At 37.0% G+C, this 26,206-nt stretch overlaps 1 protein-coding gene across 2 annotated transcripts in view; it reads left to right on the top strand.

Moving 5' to 3' along the window:
- Nucleotides 1-26,206, top strand: part of SUZ12 (SUZ12 polycomb repressive complex 2 subunit) — a 46,875-nt gene that overhangs the window by 7,890 nt on the left and 12,779 nt on the right. For both annotated transcript variants that reach the window (XM_039253479.1, XM_039253471.1), the window contains 5 exons: nucleotides 11,693-11,742; nucleotides 15,941-16,026; nucleotides 17,603-17,834; nucleotides 18,750-18,843; nucleotides 25,088-25,193. In XM_039253479.1, coding sequence (XP_039109410.1) covers nucleotides 11,693-11,742; nucleotides 15,941-16,026; nucleotides 17,603-17,834; nucleotides 18,750-18,843; nucleotides 25,088-25,193 — 568 coding nt within the window. The remainder of the gene's footprint in view (nucleotides 1-11,692; nucleotides 11,743-15,940; nucleotides 16,027-17,602; nucleotides 17,835-18,749; nucleotides 18,844-25,087; nucleotides 25,194-26,206) is intronic.

The following is a 26,206-nucleotide window of genomic DNA, read 5'->3' as shown; positions in this document are numbered from 1 at the left end:
AATCTGAGAGAGGCTCTCTTTCTATCTTGCTTGCTCTTCCCCATATTTACATCTTTTAGTCATAATATTCATAACTTTATTTTATATTTGAAATATGTTGATCACATTAAAGTTTCAGAAACTTGACCCTTTGGATAGAATCTATTGTATGTTTTCAAATGTAATACCCAGAACTAATCCCTAAATGTTTTGACTAGCCTAATATCTGCCTAAGTTAGGTAGTGTGCTTCCATTTACTCATTTGATATGTAAACTGAAGAAATGTGAGCAGCATTATTAATGAGACACAGGAACTTGGGTCTTATTTATTTATTGACTACTTTTAGGGAGAACAGAACTAAAAGTACTAGATTTTTAAAAAAATGAAGCTGGTAAAATTGTCACAGTAGATTTTTTTTCTCTTGAAATTTTAAATCATCTTGATTTGGATAGGGTGTACACTGACTTAATGATGCTTCATTTATGGTTTCTCATCTATAGTAATGGGTGTAAAATGTCATTTTTGCAGTTGCTTATATTTTACGTTTGGCTTTTGAATTAGATTCTTCTGTTACTTGAATTGTAAAATCACATTTTTAAAATTTTATATCTTGCATTTTTGTAGGACTGAACTGTAATTTATATTTCCATATCCAGGCAGTTTTGACTTGTGAATAAGCTGTGATAGTCCATTCTGAAAGCTGAGATCCCAACTCTTTACCTAATCTCCTACTGCTCAAGGAGTACCTTACATCGTAGGACTGAGAATATTCTCAGTTACATGTATACTTTTTTGCTTGAATTTCTATTCCAGATCCTTATCTGGTCACCTACCCTAGACAGAGCTCTTGGGATCCTCAGGGTCTTTATTTCAAGTATAAACTGTAGTCAGACCCTGATTGCTGAGCTTCCTGCTTCTTTTCTCCTGAACATTTTAATAGTTTGCTCTCTAGGTCTTTCAGAGTTTGTGTGAGAAAGCAGAATAAACCATAAAGAAAACTTGACCCCTTTCTTCATCTTTGCCATCAAGGTTCCATGTTTGTCACTGCTAAACCCTATTATCTTGTGATATTGGCTTTGATAAATACTACAGAGCTTCCCTTAGAATGTGTGTCGTGAGGGAGATCAATAATAACTGGTCAGTTCTCTTTGAATAATCACCTAATAATTTTGTTTCTTTTGACCCAGTGAGTTCAACAGCTTGGGCAGTACTGTAACAGGGGTGTTTTTAACTCACGGAAACATCAGAGGCTTCTAAGAATTCCTGTGATTCTGATAAAAACAACTTTTTCAGTTTTTAGTATCCAGCTAGGACTAGTGAATTGGTCATCTCAACCCCCCAAGATCCCCCCTCCCTCCCTCCTTCCTTCCCCTCCCCTTTCTTCCCCCCACCCTGTCGTCTCTCTTTTTTAAAAAAATTTTTAATGTTTATTTTTGAGTGAGAGTGTGTGTGTGAGTGAGGGAGGGACAGAGACAGGGAGACACAGAATCTAAAGCTGACTCCAGGCTCTGGGCTGTCACTACAGCCCAATGCAGGGCTCAAACTCAAAAACCATGAGATCATGACATGAGCTGAAGTTGGACACTTAACCAACTGAGCCACCCAGGCGCCCCTATTTCTCTCTTTCTTAATAACAAACCTACATATGTTAGAGCTGACTGTGCTTAATACCCAGGAAGGCACTCTAGGCCCTGGAGATGTTGAGTTACTGTGCTAAGTGCTTCAGCACCCCCGACTCCTCGCCCCAGTCTCTATGAATGTTTCAGTGTCATTCCCAGAGTCACTAAAATGAACTAGAAGATTGCTTCACTTTAAGTTTACCCCCAGAGCTCTATATTATTAAATTAACTGAATGTGTTTCTCATCTAAAATTAGGCATAGTCCTGGGGTGCCTGGGAGGCTCAGTTGGTTAAGCATCCAAACCTTGGTTTCAGCTTGAGTCGTGGTCTCATGGTACGTGAGTTTGGGCCCTGCATTGAGGGCCCAAACTTTAAAGTAAATTGGGGCACCTGGGTGGTTCTGTCGGTTAAGCATCAGACTTCAGCTCAAGTCATCATCTCACGGTTCATGGGTTCGAGCCACAAGTTGGGCTCTGTGCTCATGACTCAGAGCCTGGAGCCTGCTTCGGGTTCTGTGTCTCCCTCTCTCTCTGTCCCTCCCTGGCTCACACTCCATCTCTCTCTGTCTGTCAAATATAAATAAACGTTAAAAAAATTTTAAAATAAATAAATAAAAATAAAATATGGCATAATCCTTTTGTTCCACTGAATTTAACACATAGGATTGTAAGAAAGTTCCTTAGACAGCAATATGTAATACCAGTACTATAAAACTTTGTAAAATTTGTTCAAATTGTCTCACAAGAGAACAATAATAATCTTTGTTCTTCCCTGGCATTAATTAATAGAAGTTAAAATCTTATGCATTAGAACATATTTCTCTTCCATCTATATTTTTTATTCTGTACCATCTCAGACATGTCTTATTCAGTCTAGTTGGACCCTGAATTTGTTCAGTGGTGGTAGCCTGGGAGTCTTTCATAGGAACTCATGTTCATTTAGCATTTCCAAAGTTATATTTCTACTCCTAAATCCCATGAATTTCATTCTTCAAAGTTCCAGAAGAACATTATTATGATAGACAAAAATATTGTAGTCCCACAGCCCAAAAGAGAATGATCAGCAGGCTGCCTGACATATTTATGACATTTGTAATAACTTATAAACCCAACCAAATTCCCAGCATTATCTTTGGAAAATGAAGTTGGTGTCTGAGGATCTTTTATTATTTTATATTCTAGATCTACAGTTGTCTTACCTAGTCACAGATATTGGCAGAACTTAATAGGAGAAGCAGCTGATAGAAAAAAGAAAACCCCGGGCACTGTATGGTTTTTACTTTTTTAAGACATCAGTCAATTCATGACAGTAGACCGGAATTGACATATATAACCCGAAAACTCAGTAATAAGCCTTACCATCTATGAAGATTGTTTCTTTTCTTGAAGAATGACTTCTGAAAACTCCATATCAATTAGCAAATTTTAGAAATTCATAGTGGTTGCACCTTCATTCTCTCAAGTTTTTCCCGTTATTTCTCCTTGCTTTTTCGGTGTGATGAGATATATTTAAAGTATCTTGTCTTTTCTTTTTAGAATGTCTGAAATAATTCCTTATATCCTGTCCCCTTCAGCTGTGATTTTGACATTCCAATTTATTATGGGTTTTAACTTATTTTGGGTTTTTACCAAGCACTGTGGCTTATTGGAATAAATCTCTAGTCTTTCTTTAGTTTTCTATTCTGGCATGATCCCAGGAGTCTTTTGTGCTGTTAGTACCACCAGTTTTGGAATTCTGTAGTCATAACTCTTCTGACCTCTAAGTGCATGTCCACTGGCTAAATGGTAGCATGAAAAGATTTCCAAACTGGAGTTGCTTCTATAAGCATTTCCAGGGGGCAGATGAGAACAAAAATGTCTCTTCTCTCTTTCCCTTAATCATCATCCATTCCTGGTCCACTGTTAGTAGATTTTTAAGAAATCCCCTTAAAAGTTACCAAAACTAGGGGTGCCTGGGTGGCTCAGTCGGTTAAGCATCTAACTCTTGATTTCAGCTCAGGTCATGATCTCATGGTCATGAGATCAAGCCATGCTGGGTGTGCAGCCTGCTTAAGATTCTTCCTCTCCCTTTCCCACTCCTCCTCCCCTGCTTGCACGCCATGCTCATTCTCTCAAAAAGGAAAGAAAAGAAAAGATACCAGAATTTGAGCTTTTACTAGGGACATTTTCAAGCCAGTGTTTTAGTAGATCAGTAACATAAATAGCCTTTCATCACTTTTTATTGTTGTTACAACCTAAGCTTTTGAATTAGTAATCTTTCTTTTCTAAGCATCTTTTCTATAACAAAGTTTGGATCTATTTTTTTCTGAGAACTAGTTTTAGTGTATCAGGTCTAAGATTCTATACTAGATCTAGGGGATAGAATGATGAGCAAAACAGGTGAAGACCCTGCTGTTAGAGAGAAAAAAGATGCAATTATAAAATAATCGCTTGGAAAGAAAAACCTAGGGAAAGTGAATGGATGGAGCAGGAGAAGCAGTTCTTGTTCAAGATGTTGGATTTGGGAATACTGATGGTCAGGGTGGGCTTCCTTTAAAAAAAAATGAGCTGAGATGTGAAAAGTGAATATAGGAATAAAATGGAGAGAGAGGGTGAACAGATGGGTGATTCTGAATAAAGGGAATATTATACATATGTCATTTGAGTCCAGAGTAGCTAACTAGAAAGAATAAGGAGAGTGGTATTAGATAAGGCTAGAGCATATGGCCCAGGCCAGATATGCAGAGCCTTGAAGGCTATTTGAGGATATTGGTCTTTATCCCAGGAAAGCCATAAATACTTTAAATATATATATTGAATTAACGCATTTCCCTACCCTTCTCCTTTTTAGCTTAGCTGCGTTTTAAAAACTTCAGCCCGCTTCTTAACTCCATTGTATGTCTTTTCCACCATTAATATGATCTTAGGTATCTTTTTTTTTTTTTTAACAATCTTGTATTGACTATAAGTTTTGAAGTTGTTTTCAAATCAGCATCTTTTTATGTTCAAGTTTTAGTTGGTCCTCTTTCAGAACCTAAGCCATAGGTTTCTTTTTAGATACCTATTCCTGAAGTAGCAACTGATAGTTGCTCCTGAGCATATCTGATTGTTTTTATCTATTTATTTATTTAAAAAAATTTTTTAAATGTTTTTTTAATTTCTGTGTGTGTGTGTGTGTGTGAGAGAGAGAGAGAGAGAGACAACATGAGCAGGGGAGGGTCAGAGAGAGGGAGATACAGAATCTGAAGCAGGCTCCACGCTCTGAGCTAGCTGTCAGCACAGAGCCCGACACAGGGCTCAAACCCACAAACTGCGAGATCATCATCTGAGCCGAAGCCGGACGCTTAACTAACTGAGCCACTGAGGCGCCTCTACAATAATTCCTTTATGTTTTGTCTACTATACTTCTGGAAGGGGATTTATTTATTTGTAATGAACTCCCTCACCTCATTCAACTTTATCTTCTCATTTTAAAGTGTTCCCATCTGTATCTGAGCCCCAGAAGATACACTAGATTCCAGAATAAGGGGCTTGATGTAGTCACCAATTCCTCAGATTTATACATCATAGCATTAAATGTATAAGAAATTATACATTAAATACATTAAGAGTATACTTCTAACAAATAGTTTAGCTGTTTTGAGGATGATAGCTATAGCTAGCTATAATTCTAGAATGGAAGACTTTTTTTTTAATTTATTATTTCTAGGAGAGAGAGAGAGACAGACAGCGTGAGCAGGGGAGGGTCAGAGAGAGAGGGAGTCACAGACTGAAACAGGCTCCAGGCTCTGAGCTGGCAGTCAGCACAGAGCCCGACGCGGGGCTTGAACCCACGAACGTGAGATCATGACCTAAGCGAAAGTCGGACGCTTAACTGACTAAGCCACCCAGGCGCCCCTAGAATGGAAGACTTACATCTGCCACTACCAGATTAATGTGTACAAAATAGAGGCACTAATCTTGGTCTCTTTCCAGCATAAAAACTTTGGTACTTCAGTGAGATCTGGGTATTCTTTTTTTGGGCGGGTTGGGGGGACTGCTTAAATTTACTTAATCTCATTCCATAGACAGCTTTAGAATTGTTAGATGTTTATGCTTGGAATCTTACCTCAAAATTTCAAATTCCTCATCTAGTTTCCTGTTGCCCCATAGCTTGCTTCCTCAGAAGACATAGATAGGGGGGCGCCTGCGTGGCCCAGTCGGTTGAGCATCCGACTTCAGCTCAGATCACGATCTTGCGGTCAGTGAGTTCCAGCTCTGTGTTGGGCTCTGTGCTGACAGCTCAGAGCCTGGAGCCTGCTTCAGATTCTGTGTCTCTGTCTCTCTGTGCCCTTCCCCTGCTTACTCACGCATGCTCTCTCTCTGCCTCAAAAATAAATAAATGTTTTAAAAAATAAAGATACAGATAGGGAACACCTCACAGAAATGAACCAAATCCTTACCTGATATCTTATTCTGATTAAGTTAGTATCACGTGCAGCCTGAAGCCAAATAGGCCTTAACCAGTCCTACATGTTTCTTTGCCTACCATTCTTTTCTTTCTTTCTTTTTTTTTTTTTTAATGTTTTTTATTTATTTCTGAGAGAGAGAGAGAGACAGCGTGAGCAGGGGAGGGTCAGAGAGAGAGGGAGATACAGAATCTGAAATAGGCCCCAGGCTCTGAGCTGGCAGTCAGCACAGAGTCCGATGTGGGGCTCGAACCCATGAACTGTGAGGTCATGACCTGAGCCGAAGTCGGACGCTCAACCGACTGAGCCACCTAGGCGCCCCCCATTCTTAACAGTTAAGATGTAGATAACAGTAGGGCACCTGGGTGGCTCAGTCGGTTAAGCAACCGACTTCAACTCAGGTCATGATCTCATGGTTCCTGAGTTCGAGCCCTGCGTCAGGCTCTGTGCTGACAGCTTCAAGTCTGGAGCTTGCTTCAGATTCTGTGTCTCCCCCTCTTTCTGTCCCTCCCCTACTTCTGCTGTCTCTATCTCTCATAAATAAACTTAAAAAAAAAAAAAAAAAAAAAGATGTGGATACAGTAGCCACAGAGAGGGAAGAAGGTGGGGCGCTTGGGAGGCTCAGTCAGTTCAGCCTCTGACTCTTGATTTTGGCTAAGATCATGATCTCAGGATTAGTGAATTTGAGCCCCATGTTGGGCTCTGCTGACAGCAGGAGCCGGTTTAGAATTCTCTCTCTCCCCCTCTCTTTGCCCATCCCCCACGCATGTGCCCTCTCTCGCAAAATATGTAACTAAACATAAACAAAAATTTTAAAAAGGGGGAAGAGAGTTAATCAGGAACGGAAGGAAAATTGCCCTTTTTCCTTAAATGAAGCCACCTTTGGAAGAGAGCAACTAGGCCTCGTTGTTACGTTTTATTCTAGGCATATAGTAGAGTGTTTACTTTTGGACAAGGGGAGGTGCAGGGGAAATTGTGCAGAGCAAATCAGATTCCCAAAGTTATTTTTTAAGCTGGTTAATTGAAATTTGGTATCCTTTTTTTTAATGTTTGTTTATTTAAAATGTTTATATTTTGTTTTTGAGAGGGGGTAGAAGCGGTGGGAGAGGGAGAGAGAATCCTAAGCAGGCTTTGCACTATCATTGCACAAACCCACAAACTGTTGAGATCATGACCTGACCTGAAATCAAGAGTCAAGACCCTTAACAAACTGAGCTGCCCAGGCACCTCTGGAATTCTTTTTCTTAAAGAAACAACGTTAGACTGATAGCTGAATATGTGCTTCCTATCTTATTTAACTCACAGTATACCATTTGTTATTTTTTTTATGTTTAATTAAAAAATTTTGCAAATGTTTATTTTTGAGAGCAAGCAACTGTGCAAGCAGGGGAAGTACAGAGAGGGAGGGAGACAAAGAATCCAAATCTGTCAATATAGAGCCCAACATGGGGTTCGAGCCTATGAATCGAGATATGTCCAGAGCCAAAGTTGGACACAGACCTGACTGAGCCACCCAGGCACCCCTACAGTGTACCATTTATTTAAAAAGAAAAAAAATTTTTAACGTTTATGTATTTTTTGAGAGACAGAAATAGGGTGTGAATTGGAGAGGGGCAGAGAGAGAGAGGCTCATAGATTCTGAAGCAGGCTCCAGGCTTTGAGCTGTGAGCACAGAGCCTGATGTGGGGCTCGAACTCCTAAACCCGCAAGATTATGGCCTGAGGCAAAGTCAGATGTGTAACTTGACTGAGCCACCCAGGTGCCCCCCTACAATGTATGATGTAAAACTGTCTCAAGCCATCTGTGGTAAGGGACCTTTTCATTTGTCTTTGATTTTCAGTCTTTCATATAGATGCTTTTGTAAATAAACTTACTGATCACAAACTGGGATGTTATGGCAATGTTAGATTTCTGTAAAGGTACTCTCAGTTTCTTACCTTGTTGTGGAATGGAAACAAGTTTCCCGTTATCTCAGTTTGCAGAACACATTTTGAGTAACACAGATTTAAAATAGTTTCAAGGGTAGTCAATGTGAGATGTTTCTGGCATTTCAGAGTTGGAATTGAGAAATCACATGTTCTATAAAAACAATGTAAATAATACTGTAAGCAGAGCACTAAAGTGTAATGGGTCATGATCCCTGACCTTAATCTATTACTCTAGGGGCACCTGACTGGCTCAGTTGGTAGAGCACGCGACTCTTGATCATGAGGTTGGGAGTTCAAGCCCCATGTTTGGTATAGTGTTTAATTTTTTTAAAAAGTCTATTACTCTAGGAGGACATCGCTCTTAATGAAGAGCATTGCCAGGTGCTGGAGACACTGATGTAATAAAAAGATTGACAGAATATGTGTGGAAAAACAGTGACAGAAAAAGGGGGAATACAAGTACTTGGGATTAAGCTCTGATCATTAAGCTCTGGGATGGTTGGGTCTGGGACAGTTGTAGAAGAGGGAAAGTACTTTGATGGATACTTTATTTTATGCAAGCCTCACAATTTTGAGAGAGGTTATTTCCTCATTTTGCAGATACTTAGGTCACAGCTAATAACTGGAGCCAGAATTTAAACTTGGATTTTTCTGTCTCTGTTTTACCGTTGTATCTTATTTTCCTATGTAGGGTTTTACTGGAGATAAAAGAAATGGGAGCCACATTGTAGGCAGCAATTAGACAAAAAGATTTGGCAGTTGGGGGCTCATTGGAAAATTTGGAGAAAGGAATAATGCATATAGAAAGGTGTTTTAACAAAATTAACCTGGCCTTGAGACGGAGGTTAACTCAAACAATGAAGAATAGGATAGATTGGTTATGAGTAATGGATTGTCTTCTAACATGTGGAAATTATAGAATATTCCTCTTTGTCTTTCAGTTATGCTTTGGAGTTTCGGTAATTCTGCTTTGTAAGGTGACATTTATGGAACTGTTTTTTTTAAATAGGAAAATGCTTGTTTTATTCTAGTAAAATGACATGTAGATTTTGTAGATGGCAGATGTACTTTTTAAAATCAAATTTGGATATAACTCTCATTCAATAAAATACATTCACCTTAAGGTTTTTTGACCTTTAGAAAAAACCATTAGAGTTTTTCGACAAATGTATACACTTGCATAAACATAACCACAATCAAATATAGAACGTTTCCATCATCTTGAAAAATTCCTTTGGGTCTCTTTACAAGTCTGTCCCCTTAATGTACTTTTTGGTTGGGGGTATAAATTTTATGTAGTTAGTTTCAGTCTTTTCGGTGTATAGTTCTGAGTTTTCACGACTGCATGCAGTCAGGTAGCAACCACCACAATCAAGATAAAGGTGTTTAAAAATTCCCTCATGACCCTTTTATAGTCAGCCCTCTTCTTCCCCACTCCTTCTGTGTTTTTAAAATCTATCTGACGGGCACCTGGGTGGCTCAGTTGGTTAAGCGTCCAACTTTGGCTAAGGTCATGATCTCATGGTTCGTGGGTTCAAGCCCCACGTTTGGCTCTGTGCTGACAGCTAGCTCAGAGCCTGGGGCCTCTTTCAGATTCTGTTTCTCCCTCTTTCTCTGACCCTCCCCTGCTCATGCTGTGTCTCTCTCTCTCTCAGAAATAAATAAAACATTAAAAAAATTTTTTTTTTAATCTGATTCATGTCAGAAAGTGAGTAATATACATGATTTACCTGTTTTCAAGGATCCCATTCTATCCCATTTTTGTTTCGTTGATGCTTAGGTAATAGTTGTTATTCTTAGTTTCCCCCTCATGTTTATTCATGTTTATGCTTTCTAACTCTGCTTGGACCCTTACATTTCTACTCTTCCATAGCCATTTTGTCCTCTACTGATATCCTAGCATACTTTTCTTAGTACTGTTCTGGAAATGCTTTTTGAGACCACGCGCCCTGTAGTATTTTAGCATACAGTTTCATGCCTTACCTCAGTAAGAAGATAGAGACATTCTCACATCTTCTGCTGAAGGATCACTCTCCTTTTATTTCTTTAAGAAAGAGGAATCCTGGGCAGAGTTACAAAGCTAATCTCTTTATAATATGTCCTCATTTTCAATCATTACTTGCTCCTTAAAACTTTTTTGCCTCAATCTTTACATAACTCTTCCCTTCTGATTATAAGAATGACTAGATTGTCACCATCATTAAAAAAAACTGTACCCTTTATTGATCCTTATTGCCTTTACACTAGTAAATTTTTTGATTAAGGAATCGGTGTTCTTTTCCCTTCCCTCAAAGTCTGTTCTCTATAATCTGTTATCTGTCGGTATCACATGACAGAAACTGTATTTAGAAAGTTATGAATGGCTCCTGATCAATTAATAGATTGCTCTCTTTTTCAGTTTAAAGGTACGACAAAAGCCTATTGATGTTTCTGTTTATTCTGTCTCATCTTTTTTTTTTTTTTAATTTTTTTTTTTTAATGTTTTATTTATTTGTAGGAGAGAGAGAGACAGCATGAGCAGGGGAGGGTCAGAGAGAGAGGGAGTCACAGACTGAAACAGGCTCCAGGCTCTGAGCTGGCAGTCAGCACAGGGCCCGATGCGGGGCTCGAACCCACGAACCGCGAGATCATGACCTAAGTGAAAGTCGGACGCTTAACTGACTAAGCCACCCAGGCGCCCCTGTTCTGTCTCATCTTAATAGTCTTTCCGTGTCAGTTGATAATTCTCAAAACAAAAGGATCAGTATAGTTTATGCTTCCTTGTCCATTGGTTCTAAAACAAACAGTGAAAATGACGTGTTGAATCAATAAATTACAAGGGCGCCTGGGTGGCTCAGTTGGTTAAACGTCCAACTTTGGCTCAGATCATGATTTCATGGTTCGTGGGTTTGAGCCCTGTGTTGGGCTCTGTGATAGCTAGCTCAGAGCCTGGAGCTTGTTTCAGATTCTGTGTCTCCCTTTCTCTCTGACCCTCCCCTGCTCCCTCGCTCTCTCTCTCTCTCTCTCAGAAATAAATAAAACATTAAAAAAATTTTTTTTAAAAGAAACAATAAATTACAAATCTATGGGAGATCTGTAATTGTTTATTTCACCTCTAATGGAGGAAGAAAGTGATGATTCTGCATCATTTGTTAGGAGATTGAATTTCCACAGCTTGAAAATATTCAAGCACTTTTGCATGGACTCAGCTACCCTTATCAACATTTTCTTTTTAAGGGGTGGGATGGGAAATGTGTTCACATTTTATAGTTAGATAGTACTAAAGTACAGTAAGGTATTTGCTGGTCTGTTTTTTTTTTTTCCTGCCTTATTCCTTTGGTATTTAAAAAAATTTTTTTATTTCTTAATTTACATCCAACTTAGCATATAGTGCAACATTGATTTCAGGAGTAGATTTCTTAATGTCCCCTACCTATTTAGCCCATCCTCCCTCCCACCACTCTTACAGCAATCCTGTTTGTTCTCTGTATAAGAGTCTTTTATGTTTTGTCCCCCTCCTAGTTTTGATATTATTTTTGCTTCCTTTGGTATTTTTGTATGCTGTATATTTTTGTTTTGTTTTTATTTGTATAGACGTGTGAAGTTGTGGGCTTGCATTGCATAGAGTTAAGAATAAGAAAGTCAAACATTATTTATAGATTAGCTGAAGTAACTTTTGATTTCAGTCTTAATTTTTAAAGTTTAGGCTATTTTTATTATACAGCATTAAAGTGATAAATTTTTTTGTTTTTGTTTTTAGCTTGTCAGCTCATCTACAGCTTACATTTACTGGTTTCTTCCACAAAAACGGTATGTACTTGAAAATAAATATTCTAACATTCTAACAACAGAACCTTTGTGAATGTAATACAAAAGAATAATTTTGCATGTGTGTATAAATTTATAAAATTAGGGGTGCCTGGGTAGCTCACTTGGTTAAGTATCCAACTTGGGCTCAGGTCATTATCTCACAGTTCATGGATTTGAGCCCCGCGTCGAGTTCTTTGCTGACAGTTTGGAGCCTGAAGCCTACTTCAGGTTCTGTGTCTCTGTCTCTGTCTCTGTCTCTCTCTCTCTCTCTCTCTCTCTCCCCCCCCCCTTCCATCTCTCTCTCTCTGTCTGTCTCCCCGCCTACCTCTTTCCCTCCATCCCTCCAAAAATAAACATTAACAAATATTTATAAAATTATATTTAATGGAAAAAATGTCAGTTCTGATCATTCAGTTTCTCTTTAGTTGATTTCTCCAACAATTTCAGTTATTGCTTTATTTGGTCAATGATGGGATGTGGTAGATGTAACTTGTAACTCTTTAAACTTTAAAAGTAGTGGTTCTTGGGGCACCTGAGTGGCTCAGTCGGTTGAGCATCCGACTTCTTAGGCTTAGGTCATGATCTGGTGGTTCGTGTGTTTTAACCCCACATCGGGCTCTGTGCTAATGGCTCAGAGCCTGGAGCCTGCTTCAGATCTTGTGTCTCCCTTTCTTTCTGCCCCTCCCCTGCTTGTACTCTGTCTCTCTCTCAAAATTAAACATTAAAAAAATTTTTTTTTAAAGTTGTGGTTCTTAAACTTTAGTGTATGTAGAAATGTTTTGACAGTTTAAAATATGTATACCTGGACCTACAAAGAATCAGATCTAGGAGGATATAGCTTTGGTATGCCAAAGTTTGATATAGCTTAGGAGCCTGCATTTTAATAAAGCACCAACATAATTCAAAAGTTGGTTAAGGAATAAACTTTAAGAAACTGGCTTAAAAATTTTTTTTAGGTGGACCTTATATATAAAATCTTGTTCATAGCCTGGCTTCCTTATTGCTTTCTTGCTATTTAAGTTTTAAGTAGATTTTGAGGTTGTTAAAATTATTTAGTGCTGTGTGATCATTCTTGAAGGTAAATGTTAGCTGTGTCTGGCTTATATTGAAATAGATGAAATTCCAGCTCAACCTTCAACTGTACTTTTTAGGGCACTAACTATCACTGTAAAAAAAGAAAGCTATGTAGGGGCGCCTGGGTGGCTCAGTCAGTTAAACGTCCGACCTCAGCTCAGGTCATGATCTAACGGTTCGTGGGTTTGAGTCCTGCATCGGGCTGTGTGCTGACAGCTAGCTCAGAGCCTGGAGCCTCCTTCAGATTCTGTGTCTCCCTCTGTCTCTGACCCTCCCCTGCTCACGCCGTCCCTATCTTCTTTCAAAAATAAAACATTAAAAAAAAAAAGCTATGTAATATTGTCTTACCCAACTCAGAGCCATCATCTTTCGAGAGATCATAGCTAGAAAATAATGGGAATATCTTTTTATACAATTAAGTTGTTTTTTTTTAATGTTTTATTTTTGAGAGAGAGAGAGAGAGAAAGAGACTTTTTACCAGAAACATGTCAAGTTGGTAATCCTTGGTATTGTTTCATGAAAAATAAATTTTTTTTTTTTTTTAAATATTTTTATTTATTTCTAGGAGAGAGAGAGAGAGAGACCCAGTGTGAGCAGGGGAGGGTCAGAGAGAGAGGGAGATACAGACTCTGAAACAGGCTCCAGTCTCTGAGCTGGCAGTCAGCACAGAGCCCGACGCGGGACTCGAACCCACGAACCGCGAGATCATGACCCAAGCGAAAGTCGGACGCTCAACCGACTAAGCCACCCAGGCGCCCCAAAAATAAAGTTTAATAATAATATATTAGAACAGTTTCAAGACTCTAAGCAGGTTTTTTTTTTTTTTTAATGTAAGGAGTTTGAAATCTGGTCATATCTATATTAGCAGCTACTGTAATTCTGGTTTTGCCTTAGATCTGGTCCATTTTTTTATATAGAAATAAACTGAGTAGTATTTTTTATGTTTTTTCCTAAATTACTTATAATCATCTCATAGAGTCCCTTTTTTCTGCTCATTCATTATACTTGGTTTTCTGTGGTACTTATAAAGTACTCTGGGGCGCTTCAGTGGCTCAGTTGTTGAGTCTCCAGCTCTTGATACCGGCTCAGGTCACAATGCAAGGGTCGTGGGGTTGAGCCCCGCAACGGGCTCCACACTGAGCATGGAGCCTGCAGAGATTGTTTTTCTCTCCCTCTGCCCCTCTCCCCTGCTCACATAACTCTCTAAAAACAAAAAATAATAAAGTAATTGAATTGAATTTTACAGGTTCAATAGCTCTTTGTTCCCAGGGACAAAATAAAATCATTCATAACTGAAACTGGTGATGGATATTAATTGAATATTGACTCATTAATGTCACTTGATTAATATTTAACTTGAATTAATGTTACTTTGAAATTAATTGGAGAGTAGTCTGATTAAACTTTTTTCCTGTGTACATGACAAAAATATGTAAAGTTCAAAATTGCTCAAATTCCCTTAAGGTTTTTATTTTTTCTTGATGTTAACTGAAGTAAATGAGAAAGTAAACTCTGTTGGTACTGTTTCCAGAAAATAATTTCCCATTATAACTTTGAAAATTAGTGGAAGTTGGGAAGAAACAGCTATATTGCCTCTCTTGTCTAATCAAGCTGTATTTGTAGTAGTTTCTATTTTTAAAGAAATAGTATTTTTAAGAAACCAAAATAGAAAACCAACATCAAGATCCCTAAAATCTGATTATTTTTCCTTTTGTTTTTAAATGAAGACTTGTTTAGCTATTACTACTTGAAACTGCTTAGAATGAATGTACAAAGATTATTAGGGTACTATTTTCATGGGTAGTATTGTTTGGAGAGTATTTTTGTTACTGCATTTTAAACACTGGATTCTTTTTTTTTTTTGGTCTGTATTAAAGTTTTTTGGGGGGTGGGAGAGGGGGGAGTGGTCGATGGGCATGGAAGAGGGCACTTTGGGATGAGCACTGGATGTTATATGGAAACCAACTTGACGATAAACTAAAAAAAATTTTTAAACTAAATAAATAAAATGTGCAAAAAGAATAAATTTTTTTTTTTTTACTCTGGATGCAGTTTTCAAAGATAGGAATTCAAGTGTATTTTTTGCACACACCCTACATAAGAATATTTTAAAGTAGAAAAAAGAGTTGTCCAAAATCTCAGAACAGAATTTTTATTTTTATGTTTTGTGGATTCATTTATTGTGGTAGTTCTATATGTTACAGAAACTTAATGATAAATGATTAGTTTAAACTTATTAATAATGCCTTTGGGATTGAAGACAAGTAAGTTATAGAAGAGTACTCTAGAACTGCAATTTGCAAAAGCCTTTGTTAGTTAATTGATACAGAGAATATAGACTATTATTTAAATTAAAATCCTTAAGCTTTGTAGACCAAGTAGTAAATAATACCCTAATTTTTGCTATCCTGTTTAGGATTTAGAGAAATTCTGGGGAAAAAATAAAAAACTAGTTATTTTTCTTGTGAAATGATACTATAGTTTAGATAACTTTTATACTGTTAAACGTTTTAGAAATCCATTATTTTAATCCCTTTGGTCATAAGTCCTGGTCAAATCAGAACTTTTTGGTTTAACATCACTGTATATTCAAAGTGAAACATACATAATAATAACTAGTTCAATTTAAGTGTATCTTCAACTAAGTAATTTTTGTAATGGATTTTGGGAGAAGGAAAGAATCTTTTAATGTTTATTTTGTATGTGGTTGTCTCTCCTGAATATTTTGTGTTTTCTGCCAAGAAGCTTTAACTGCATTTGTCATAAATATTTTTGACCAGCATTTTATTATATTCTCTTATTGCCATAAATGTTTTTTCTTTAGAGCCAAATAAGGTTTTTTAGTATTAAAATAATTGAGCATCTTATTTGAGTCAAAAGAAAATCACAGTATTGTAGGAAGGTAATTATAATTGTATTGTGAAAGGTTTATTTAAATGGCTCTAAAGGCTTTGAAAGAGTTTGCTGCAAATTTGAAAATGATTTCATGGGGAAAAATGAGTAAACTTCTGAGAAGTATTCATTATAGGAAGTCTTTTTGTTGGAAATTCCCAGACTACTTAGGAAAATGAGTATGATATTTATATTTTAAAAATATATTTTAAAATACTGATTTTCTCTTTAGATAAGCCATCACAAAACTCAGAAAATGAACAAAATTCTGTTACCCTGGAAGTCCTGCTTGTGAAAGTTTGCCACAAAAAAAGAAAGGTAACATATAAAATGATGCTGGTAGATTATGTGGAATAATTTTTTAAATATGTTCATGCATATATATTGTGCTTTTTAAACCTTGAAAGCCTTTAAATATGTTGATGCTGAATCATAAAACTTATCAGTTTAAGCCAACCTTGCAGACTCTCATGTTTTTTCTGGACTGGCTATAGATACATACGTGCATAAAACTTTCTCCTATAGGAGTTTGACACTGAAGGAAAGAAACTGTCTTTTAGCATCTTAGGATGTAATTTCAATTGTTTCCCTACCACTTAGGTGTCTTACCTTATTTTTTAGTTATTTGTACCAATTGAAATTTAAACATAAGGGCTGAGAGAGTTTTACCTTTTCTAAGACTACTCTCAGGCAAAGAAATTCTGTTGGCAGTATTAATTACACCTATTAACACATTGCTACAAATTTTTATTCATAAGATGAAGTCATTTCATCATAGAAACACATGTTAAATTACCTTGGCAACCCGTGAAAACCAATAGTTATACTTTTGGTAGCTTCAAGACCTAGGGTATTTTAAGAGTAGGAATGACCTGCATAGAGGTTCCTATTGCTGATGTTCTTCCAAAATCCTAGTAAGGTGATACAGGGCTTGAACACTCCTAGAGCACTGATAATGGAGTGGACTAAGGTGATAGGTGTAAGTATATGTTCAAAACTTCAAAGTTAAGAAATACCACTCCCCACTCCCATGCAATCCTGGTACAGCAGTGATGTGAAAATCCTTCAAGATACATTATTATTCAGGGGAAAAGAAGTTAATATAACTATAATGTAATTTTTGTGTTTCAAAAAATAATAGGTATAAACATTTGCTTGGAAGGATATACACAGCCAGCTGCTAATATTTGGAGTGTAGGGCCTAGGGGGGGTGGGGCAAACTTAAATATTTCTCATTTTATACTCTTCTGTAGAGTAGAACTGTTTTTTAGATAATAAGATATGTTCTATTTTCAAAAAGAAGATCCTAATTTGCCATAAAGGTCTTCCACATCTTCTAATTTTTCAATTATTTCTTTTCAGTATAACTCCACTTATATAATTTAGATCATTATTCATAAGATGTTTAATATTGCTTTTATTAAGGAACATTTAAATATATAGATTTATTTCATAATGTTTACAGTGGTAGTATAATTTTCTTTTTCATTTCTAATGGTCCCATCAGTTACCTTGTTAAAATAGAAGATATAAAGGAAAGGATTATTAATTTATTTGAGCTTAACATTTTAAGCATGGTATTAATTCCATATTTCTAAGGTAAAAGTATTTCAGATGACCACCAGCTAAATATTGGATATATTCTATCATTATTTTTAGTACATTGGATTGGAGAAATCCTCAGTTGTGTTAAGATTTGGTATACGGTTAGTCCAAAACCTTTTTTTTTTTTTTTTTTTTTTTTGGCTTCATCACAATTTTCAGAACTATGGTTAGAATTTCAACATGCCATTTGGTAATGATGTTTCCTATATCTGTGATTAGAAATTTTATTATAATTCTTATAATTGCATATGCATAAATAAGTATAATTTCATAATCTTTGCCTTTGCAGGATGTAAGTTGTCCAATAAGGCAAGTTCCTACAGGTAAAAAGCAGGTGCCTTTGAATCCTGATCTCAATCAAACAAAACCTGGAAATTTCCCGTCCCTTGCAGTTTCCAGTAATGAATTTGAACCTAGTAACAGCCATATGGTGAAGTCTTACTCATTGCTGTTTAGAGTGACTCGTCCGGGAAGAAGAGAGTTTAATGGAATGATTAATGGAGAAACCAATGAAAATATCGGTAATTTTTATTCCAATAATTTTAATTTATTTTAAACTTTGCTTTTCCAAGGAAGAACTAGAAGTAAATTGCATTCATTCTGAAGGCATGGCCTTTATTTGCAAATCTTTTATAGTCTGATGAGATATTAATCTTATGGTACATTGCCCTGGATCTTAAACTGTTGGCTATTGTGCTGTACTAGGTATTTAATAAAGTTCTCAGTGTTACATGTTGAAACGTATTCCATGTAGTAAAGAAAATATATATTAAACAGTGAATAGAGAAGACTGGCATTTCAAATTAGTCTCTCAGCAAACAATGAATTCATTTCCCCCCACACATAGCATTTTATTGTGAAAAATTTCATACGTACACAATGGTTGAAAGAGTTTATGTAGTGAACATCTATCTACCCACTACTTAGTTTCTGCAATTAAGATTTTACAATATTTACTTATCACGTATCTATTCCTCTGTCTTCCCAACAGTTCTGAATCCACCTTTGAGGTATTTATTTAGCCAAAGTATAGGTGCTGGGGATACAAAGATCATTAAAACATCCAGTCCTATCTTCTAAAAGCTCACAAAGGCTGACCTAGAATACAGAGTTATAAATAATTATAGCAAAATGAGGACTGGTATAATAGAAGTACATGTGAAGTTTAGTGGAGGAGCACCTTGAGAGAAAGAATCTTTGAGTCTTGAAGTATCCTTTGAAGTTCTTGAAAAGTAACCGTAAATGAGGATTTTTTTTCTCCTTGCCTAGTTAAGGACATTCACATATGGTAAAACAGAAAATTGAAGAGTATAAATCTGGATATTGTATCACAACTTAATCATAATTTATACCTAATTTGGGATAAGGGACCATATATCATAAATATGACATTTTTGTTGAATATGTGATTCATGAGAAATGTTTGTGAAATTCAGATGTCAATGAAGAACTTCCAGCTAGAAGAAAACGAAATCGTGAAGATGGGGAAAAGACATTTGTTGCACAAATGACAGTATTTGATAAAAACAGGTAATGTTGATAGACAAGTGAGGTTCCCATAATGTTCTAGAAATGTTTTTATTCTCAAGCATAATATAGTGATATTTTTTGCCAACTTTCTCTTTATTATTAAAAAAGAAAAAATTTGTAAATACTCTTTGTCACATAGAAAGCAGTAACACAGACGAGTTTGCTATTTGAATGGCTCAGTTAAGATTCTATATTAGGTATGCATTTTCTGAGTGTCTTCTCTTTGTCACACACTGTTCTGTTAGTGAAAAGGCAAAAAAAATCCCTCCTTTTGGGGAACTTAACTTCTAGTGGAGAAAACAGACACCACTGCCCCCAAATTCTATCAACTAGTAATGTCACTTAGTGATGAATGTTAAGTGGTTGTTTTATAGAGAAAGCTTCTAGGAGAAGGTAGTACTTGAACAGAGACCTGAATTAAGTGGGCCCTGTGCAAATCTTGATATTATATATTACTGTAAAGATAAGGAAGAAATCTGTGTGTCATGCTCTGTGTGCATTTGGCACAGGGTAGCAAAGAAGACCTGGGTTTGTCATTATCTCTGCGGTTTTCATTGGGGAGTGAAGCATCTTAGTGCTAGTGAAAGAAGATCTAAGAAGCATAGGCAGCATTCCTTTTTTTTCTTTTTAATGTTTTTATTTTATTTTTGAGAGAGAGACAGAGCATGAGTGGGGTAGGGGCAGAGAAAGAGGGAGACTCAGAATCTGAAGCAGGTTCCAGGCTCTGAGCTAACTGTCAGCACAGAGCCCGACGAGGGGCTTGAGCTTCCAGACCGTGAGATCATGACCTGAGCCCAAGTTGGACACTTAACTGACTGAGCCACCCATGTGCCCCAGCAGCATTCTTTTTTGACCCAGTTGGAGAATGGAACCTGTAATGTGCCATGAGTTCTTGTTGCAGGCTGCTTGCTCGTAGTTAACACAGCTCACTAGTCAGGTATAGGAGAAAGAGCAAGGACAGCACCTGGTACATCCTCCTACTCGGTAAAAAGTACTAGATTGTTGCTTTATGTAAACACTTGTTAGCCACCAGGTAAAGAAATTCACAAGGCCTTTAATGTAAAAGTAAAGATGATTAGGAATAATGCCATAAGTTCTGGTTACTGTATTGTCTTAGAATAAATCACTTACATTACTATTAGAATATATCATTTAATATTAAACCAATATAGTGTCTTTAGAAAGTCTAATTTATGAGTTAAAGATTTATTTTTTTTTAATGTTTATTTTTGAGAGAGCGCGCAGGGAAGGGGCAGAGAGAGGGAGACAGTCTGAATCTGGCTGTACGCTGACAGCAAAGACCTCATGTGAGGCTAGAACTCACAAATTGTGAGATCACAATCTGAGCCAAAGTTCGATATTTAACTCACTGAGCCAGCCAGGCGCCCCTGTGAGTTAGAGATTTAAATGAAAAACAACAGAAACAAATACAGTAGTTACGTCTGTGGGAGAAGCAGGTAGGATGTGACACAGTGGGCTTTGTTGGTGTGGGTTAGTGTTCTATTTTAGGCAGCGTGGGGGATGTGTGTTGTGTTCTTTTTAAAATTCTTTCTACCTTACATATATATTAACTTATTACTTGTATTTAGGAAATACTGCCCTTTTTTTAATGTTTATTTTTGAGACAGAGCATGTGTGAGCAAGTGAAGGGCAGGGGGGGAGGAGGGAAGACAAAGGATTGGAAGTGGGCTCTGCACTGACAGCAGAGCCTGATGCGGGGCTCGAATTCACAAACTATAAGATCATGGCCTGAGCCAGAGTCGGCCGCTTAACTGACTGAGGCACCCCTGAAATACTGCTTTCTGTTTAATAAATAAAAGTACCAAGAAGAAAACACAGAATTTTCCCCCTACTTATTTTGGGAAAAATTTTTTTTTTAATTTTATTTTTCAGTAATCTCTATACCCCATGTGGGGCTTGAACTCATGACCTTGAGATCAAGTGTTGGACGCTGTACCCTACTGAGCCAGCCAGGTGCCCCATTATGAAAATCTCTACACCATGAAAAAGTTGAACAATATATATCATTAATGCCCACATAACCTTTGACTGTTAACATCAGTTGTTAACATTTTACATTTGCTTTATTTGTGAATGTGTATTTTATTCTTGTGCTTCACCGTTTGAAAGTTAGATTGTGACACTCCATTCCTCCTAAAATATGTATGTATCTCCTAGAAACAGGACAGTTCCCTTCATAACCATAGTATACCTATCATACTCAGGTCCCCAGTGGACCACAAAAATGCTCCCCTCCCACCCCACCCCAGTCAAGAGTTGTGGTCTGTATAGCTAGTTGTTAATCACCAGATCTGTTCAGTCTCCTTCAGTTTGGGATAGTTCTCTAACCCTTTTTTTCTTTTTTCTATTCTTTCTGCCTTTTGCCACTCCTCCTGTTGTTAATTATAATTGGTACTACATTTGTGTACACTGAAGTGTAGTTGACACATGAAATTACTTTCAGGAGTATAACTAGTAATTCCAACATAGTGATTTGACAATTCCGTACATTTTGTGGGGTGTGTGATCAGTGTAGTCACCATCAGTCACCATAGAAGGTTATTATGGTATCACTGACTGTGTTCCCTACATTGTACTTCTCATCCCATGACTTATTTATTTTTATTTTATAACTGGAAGTTTGTACCTCCTACTCTACTCCACTTCTTCCTCCCTCTCCCTCCCTCCCTCTATCCCTCCCTCCCTTCCTTATTTATTTATTTTGAGAGAGAGCGAGCACATGTGTGTGTGAGTGGAGGAAGGGCAGAAAAGAGAATCCAAGGCAGGCTCAGCACAGAGCCCAGTGTGAGGCTCAGTCTCACGAACCATGAGATCTTGACCTGAGCTGAAATCAAGAGTTGGACGCTTAACTAACTGATCGACTCAGGAGCCCTGCTTTCACCTATTTCGTTTATCCCACACATCCCTCCGACAACCACTAGTTTGTTTTCTGTGCTTATGTGTCTCTGTGCTTTCTCGTTTGTTTGTTTGTGATAACTTTTTAAAAGTACAGGCTTATAATTTTGCCAGTTTGGACTTTTGTGATATGTCCTTATAATTAGATTCAGAAACATTTTGGGCAGGAACATTGAATGGTGATGTATTCTTTGTGTATATCACCAGCACAGGTAAAATTAGGTTTGGTCACTTGGTTAAGGTGGTGTTCATATTATTTCTCTATTGTAACAAACCCTTTTCCTTTAATTAACACTAGGTAATCTCGGGGCACCTGAGTGGCTCAGTCAGTAAAGTGTCTGACTTCAGCTCCGGTCATGATCTCATAGTTCATGAATTCAAGCCCAGCATTGGGCTCTGTGCTGACAGCTCAGAGCCTGGAGCCTGCTCTGGATTCTGTGTCTCCCTCTCTGTCTGCTCCTCTTCCACATGTGTGTCTGTGTAAATAAACATTAAAGTAAATAAACATTAAAAAAAAATTAGAAGATAATATAATCTTTGTGGCAGTATGTGAAACTGGGTAAATGTCCAGTTTCTCCCTACCAATTTTTTACCCAGTAGTTTAGCATCCATCGATGAATCTTGCTTGAAAAAATTAACTCTTAATAAATGTTTTTTTCATTTTACTTATTTTAGCGAGAGAGAGAGAGAGAGAGCATGAATTGGGGGGAGAGCAGAGGGGGAGAGAGAGAATCCCAAGCAGGATCTGTGTTCAGTGTGGAGCCCGATGGCAGGGCTTGATCCTACGACTCTGGGATTATGACCTGAGCTGACATTAAGAGTCAGATGTTTGGGGTGCCTGGGTGGCTCAGTCGGTTAAATGTCCAACTTCAGCTCAGGTCGTGATCTTGCAGTTCGTGGGTTCAAGCCCCGCGTCGGGTTCTGTGCTAACAGCTAGCTCAGAGCCTGGAGCCTGTTTCAGATTCTGTGTCTCCCTCTCTCTCTGACCTTCCCCTGCTCACGCTGTCTCTGTCTCTCAGAAATAAAAAAAATTTATAAAGTCAGATGCTCAACCAACTGAGGTACCCAGGCACACCTGAAAAAATTATTCTCACGACAGTTGCCAAATGTTAACATTCTATTATTTCTTCCATGTTTACTGGCATCTTTATTATGAAATAGCAGAGCATTCTTCCTCTCAGTTTATTTTTTTAATTGGTATGTTTTCTTAATCAGTTACAAATTGCATTTTTATTGTCTGTTTTAATCTCGTGTTGTCATTTTTTTTTTTTTTAATGTTTTATTTATTTTTGAGAAAGAGATAGAGACAGCATGAACAGGGGAGGGCCAGAGAGAGAGGGAGATACAGAATCTGAAGCAGGCTCAAGGCTCTGAGCTAGCTGTCAGCACAGAGCCAGATGCAGGGCTCGAACCCACTAACTGTGAGATCATGACCTGAGCCGAAGTCGGACGCTTAACCGACTGAGCCACCCAGGGGCCCGTGTTTTTCCTTATTTTCTGAATAGTGTGATATTTCAGGCTTACATTCCCTCTCTCTACATCTGTTCTGGAATTGGCTGGTTCTTCAAAAAGTCTTGATCCCTTTTAATGGTGGAAGAGTACTTTACAAACCAAGATGTGAGGAGTTAGATGTATAAAAAACTCTTTTGATAATCTCGGAGAAGTTAAAGTCTCCTTGAAGAATGACTACAATTCACAAGCCATATGGAAAAAGTATGAAATATTGAGCAAAATTAAAAACTTTGAAAACAGAAGTCACAGGCTAAGTCAAAAATGACAAGAGGAAATTAATTTCAACTCATACTAAAGGTTGATGTTTCATTTCTTTAATATAATAAGGTCATACTCATTAAAAACACCACAGCACAATAGAAGAATGAGCAAAGGATAAAAATGTTTACAAGAAATATATATGTGGTTCTTAAACATTTAAAAGATAAGACATCTGAATATAAAAGTACACTGAGATGTCATTTTTTCACTTACCAGTTTGGCAGAGATCAAAAAACTGATAAAGCACTGTTGATGAGGCTGTGGGAAAAAAGGGCCTCCTCATGCATTACAGGTAGGAGAGTAAATTGGATTGTAGCTATCAAATGTGCAACTGTAAAATAGGATTATTATGTAGCCATGTAAACGCATGAGGGAAGCTTCGTTGCAGTTTAGAAGTATATGAATGTATTACCTATTCAAATAAGAAGAAATAGTTTTTTAAAATACTAAGTTGAATAGCTTTGCTGATGTACCATCAAAGCATAAATAGAAGGAGCACAGTGTAAAGACAAAAATTGTTAAGTCTCGGGATCATTTGGTGTTAAGATTAGAGACAGACTATCCGGATTCAGTTGCTAGCTTTGGTTATTTACAGTGTCATCTTAAGGCAAGCTACTTAATCTTTCTGTGCCTCAGTTTCCTCTTCTGAAAAGCAGAGTAATCTACTTTATGGAGTTGGGGAGGTTAAATGAAACCTGGAGTCTTTAAAATAGTGCCTGGCACATAGTAAGCACTCAATAAATGTTAGCTGTTATCACCTAGCAGAATTTTCCCAAGAATGACAAATAGAAGCCAGATTCTTGCTACATACAATTAATTATTGAGCATGGGTTGAAGGATGGTCTTTAGGGTAGTAGTGTTACTAGTGATTAAAGGTATGGAAAAAAACAATATAAACCATTCATACATACACACATGTATACACACATTAAAACTATACTGTGAATATGGGCATTAATTACTTGATTCAACTGGTATTTTCATTCATTCATCCATTCATGAAATGTTTATTGAGCACCTATATGTGCCAGGTGCCCCCAGGATCTTCTAGTTATCACAGTCATAGTCACCAAGTTTACTGGTCATGAATGAAAGTGAAGAATTTTAGTTCGAACTAAAGAGGCTTAGTTCTTAGTGGTTCCCTAAGGCAAGTATTGTAACACTGTTATTATCCCATTTTTTAAAAGTATAAAGCCTACACTCCTGCTTTATACTTCATGTTTACAATTTACCACCTTTTGAGACTTCAGGTATATGTTATCCTTTAAATTTACCAAGTTTTGAGACTTTAGGCATATATTATACTTTAAAGGTTTAAATTTATATCTGAGTAGCTACAGTAATGAAATAATTTTCTAGTAGTAGCAGTTATTAGAGCAAATCATTAAAATTGTTTTTGTCAGGAGTGGAGAGTAGGTATATTTCAAAAGTTTGTTGGGTATGTAAGCTAGTTTATAAATTTAATAAATGCTTTTTAGTATAAATCTAAAAATGCAGATTTGTGTACTTACAGTAATACACAGGTTACTTTAAAGTGTATGTGTTTGTCTAACAGGCGCTTACAGCTTTTAGATGGGGAGTATGAAGTAGCCATGCAGGAAATGGAAGAATGTCCAATAAGCAAGAAAAGAGCAACATGGGAGACTATTCTTGATGGGAAGGTATGGCATATTTAGAAGGTGGAGCACGTTATAGTTATGAACTCCCATTTTTAATTGATGTTTTCTTTCCCAAATGCAAATTCATGTTGGAAGTAAAGAGTCCTTTGTTTTTATACTTTAAAATACCAAAGTAAAAATTACCTAGTCAGTGTATTTCATGGAAGGCACTGTCCTTGGAGCCAGACAGTTCAAATCTCCATTCCAAGCTGTGTGGCGTTCTGGCAAATTATTTAATCTTTTGTGTCTCCGTTTTCTTATCTGTAAAGTGAGGCAGAATTGATGAATTAAACGAAATAATGAAATACGCTTACCACCGTGCCTGGCATAAAATAAGTGCTCAATAAATGTTAACTATTTTAAATCCCATTCATAGTAACAGCAGGCAACATATGATGACCAGTAATAAATTTATCAAGAAATTAGATGAACCATACTTTAAGTAACTTTTCTAAGAGACTTAAAAGAATAAATAACATTTCTTGGGTAGGCAGACTCAACAAAATAATGATGTCACTTATTCCTAAATAGGTTAGTGTGCCATCATGAGCAAAATCTCAGGATTTTTTGAAGTCTGAAAATTAGCCTCAAGTTAACATAGAACAGTATGTAATAATACTAGGGAAAACTGTGGAATTTTTCTGAGAACGTTTACTTAATAGATAGTAGAACATAGTAGAAAGGAAAAAAAAAAACAACAAAATTAAATTGTATGGTGTAATAAACAGAAACAGGTGAACCAATCGCTGAAGCATAGTTTTAAAAGTTTCAGGTACATTTGGACTTTAATCTCTGACAAAATTGGTATTAGATCTATGTGGGAAAGACAGACTGTTCATTAATTGTGGCAGAACTGGTCTCTAGCCATCTGGAAACAAACTCAGACCTGATAAATTCCAGAAGCCTCGTAAATGAAATGTAAAAATTAACACTACATAACTGCAGATAAAAATGTAGGTGAAAATATAATCTTAGTATGAAAACAGCCATTGTATGTATGATGCAACAGGTGGAAA

The sequence above is a fragment of the Hyaena hyaena genome, unplaced genomic scaffold, assembly GCF_003009895.1.
Source record: "Hyaena hyaena isolate Hyena2069 unplaced genomic scaffold, ASM300989v1 scaffold_10, whole genome shotgun sequence".
Taxonomy (NCBI): Eukaryota; Metazoa; Chordata; class Mammalia; order Carnivora; family Hyaenidae; genus Hyaena; species Hyaena hyaena.
The sequence above is the reverse complement of the archived record's forward strand: the minus strand, read 5'-3'. Positions and strand labels throughout refer to the sequence as shown.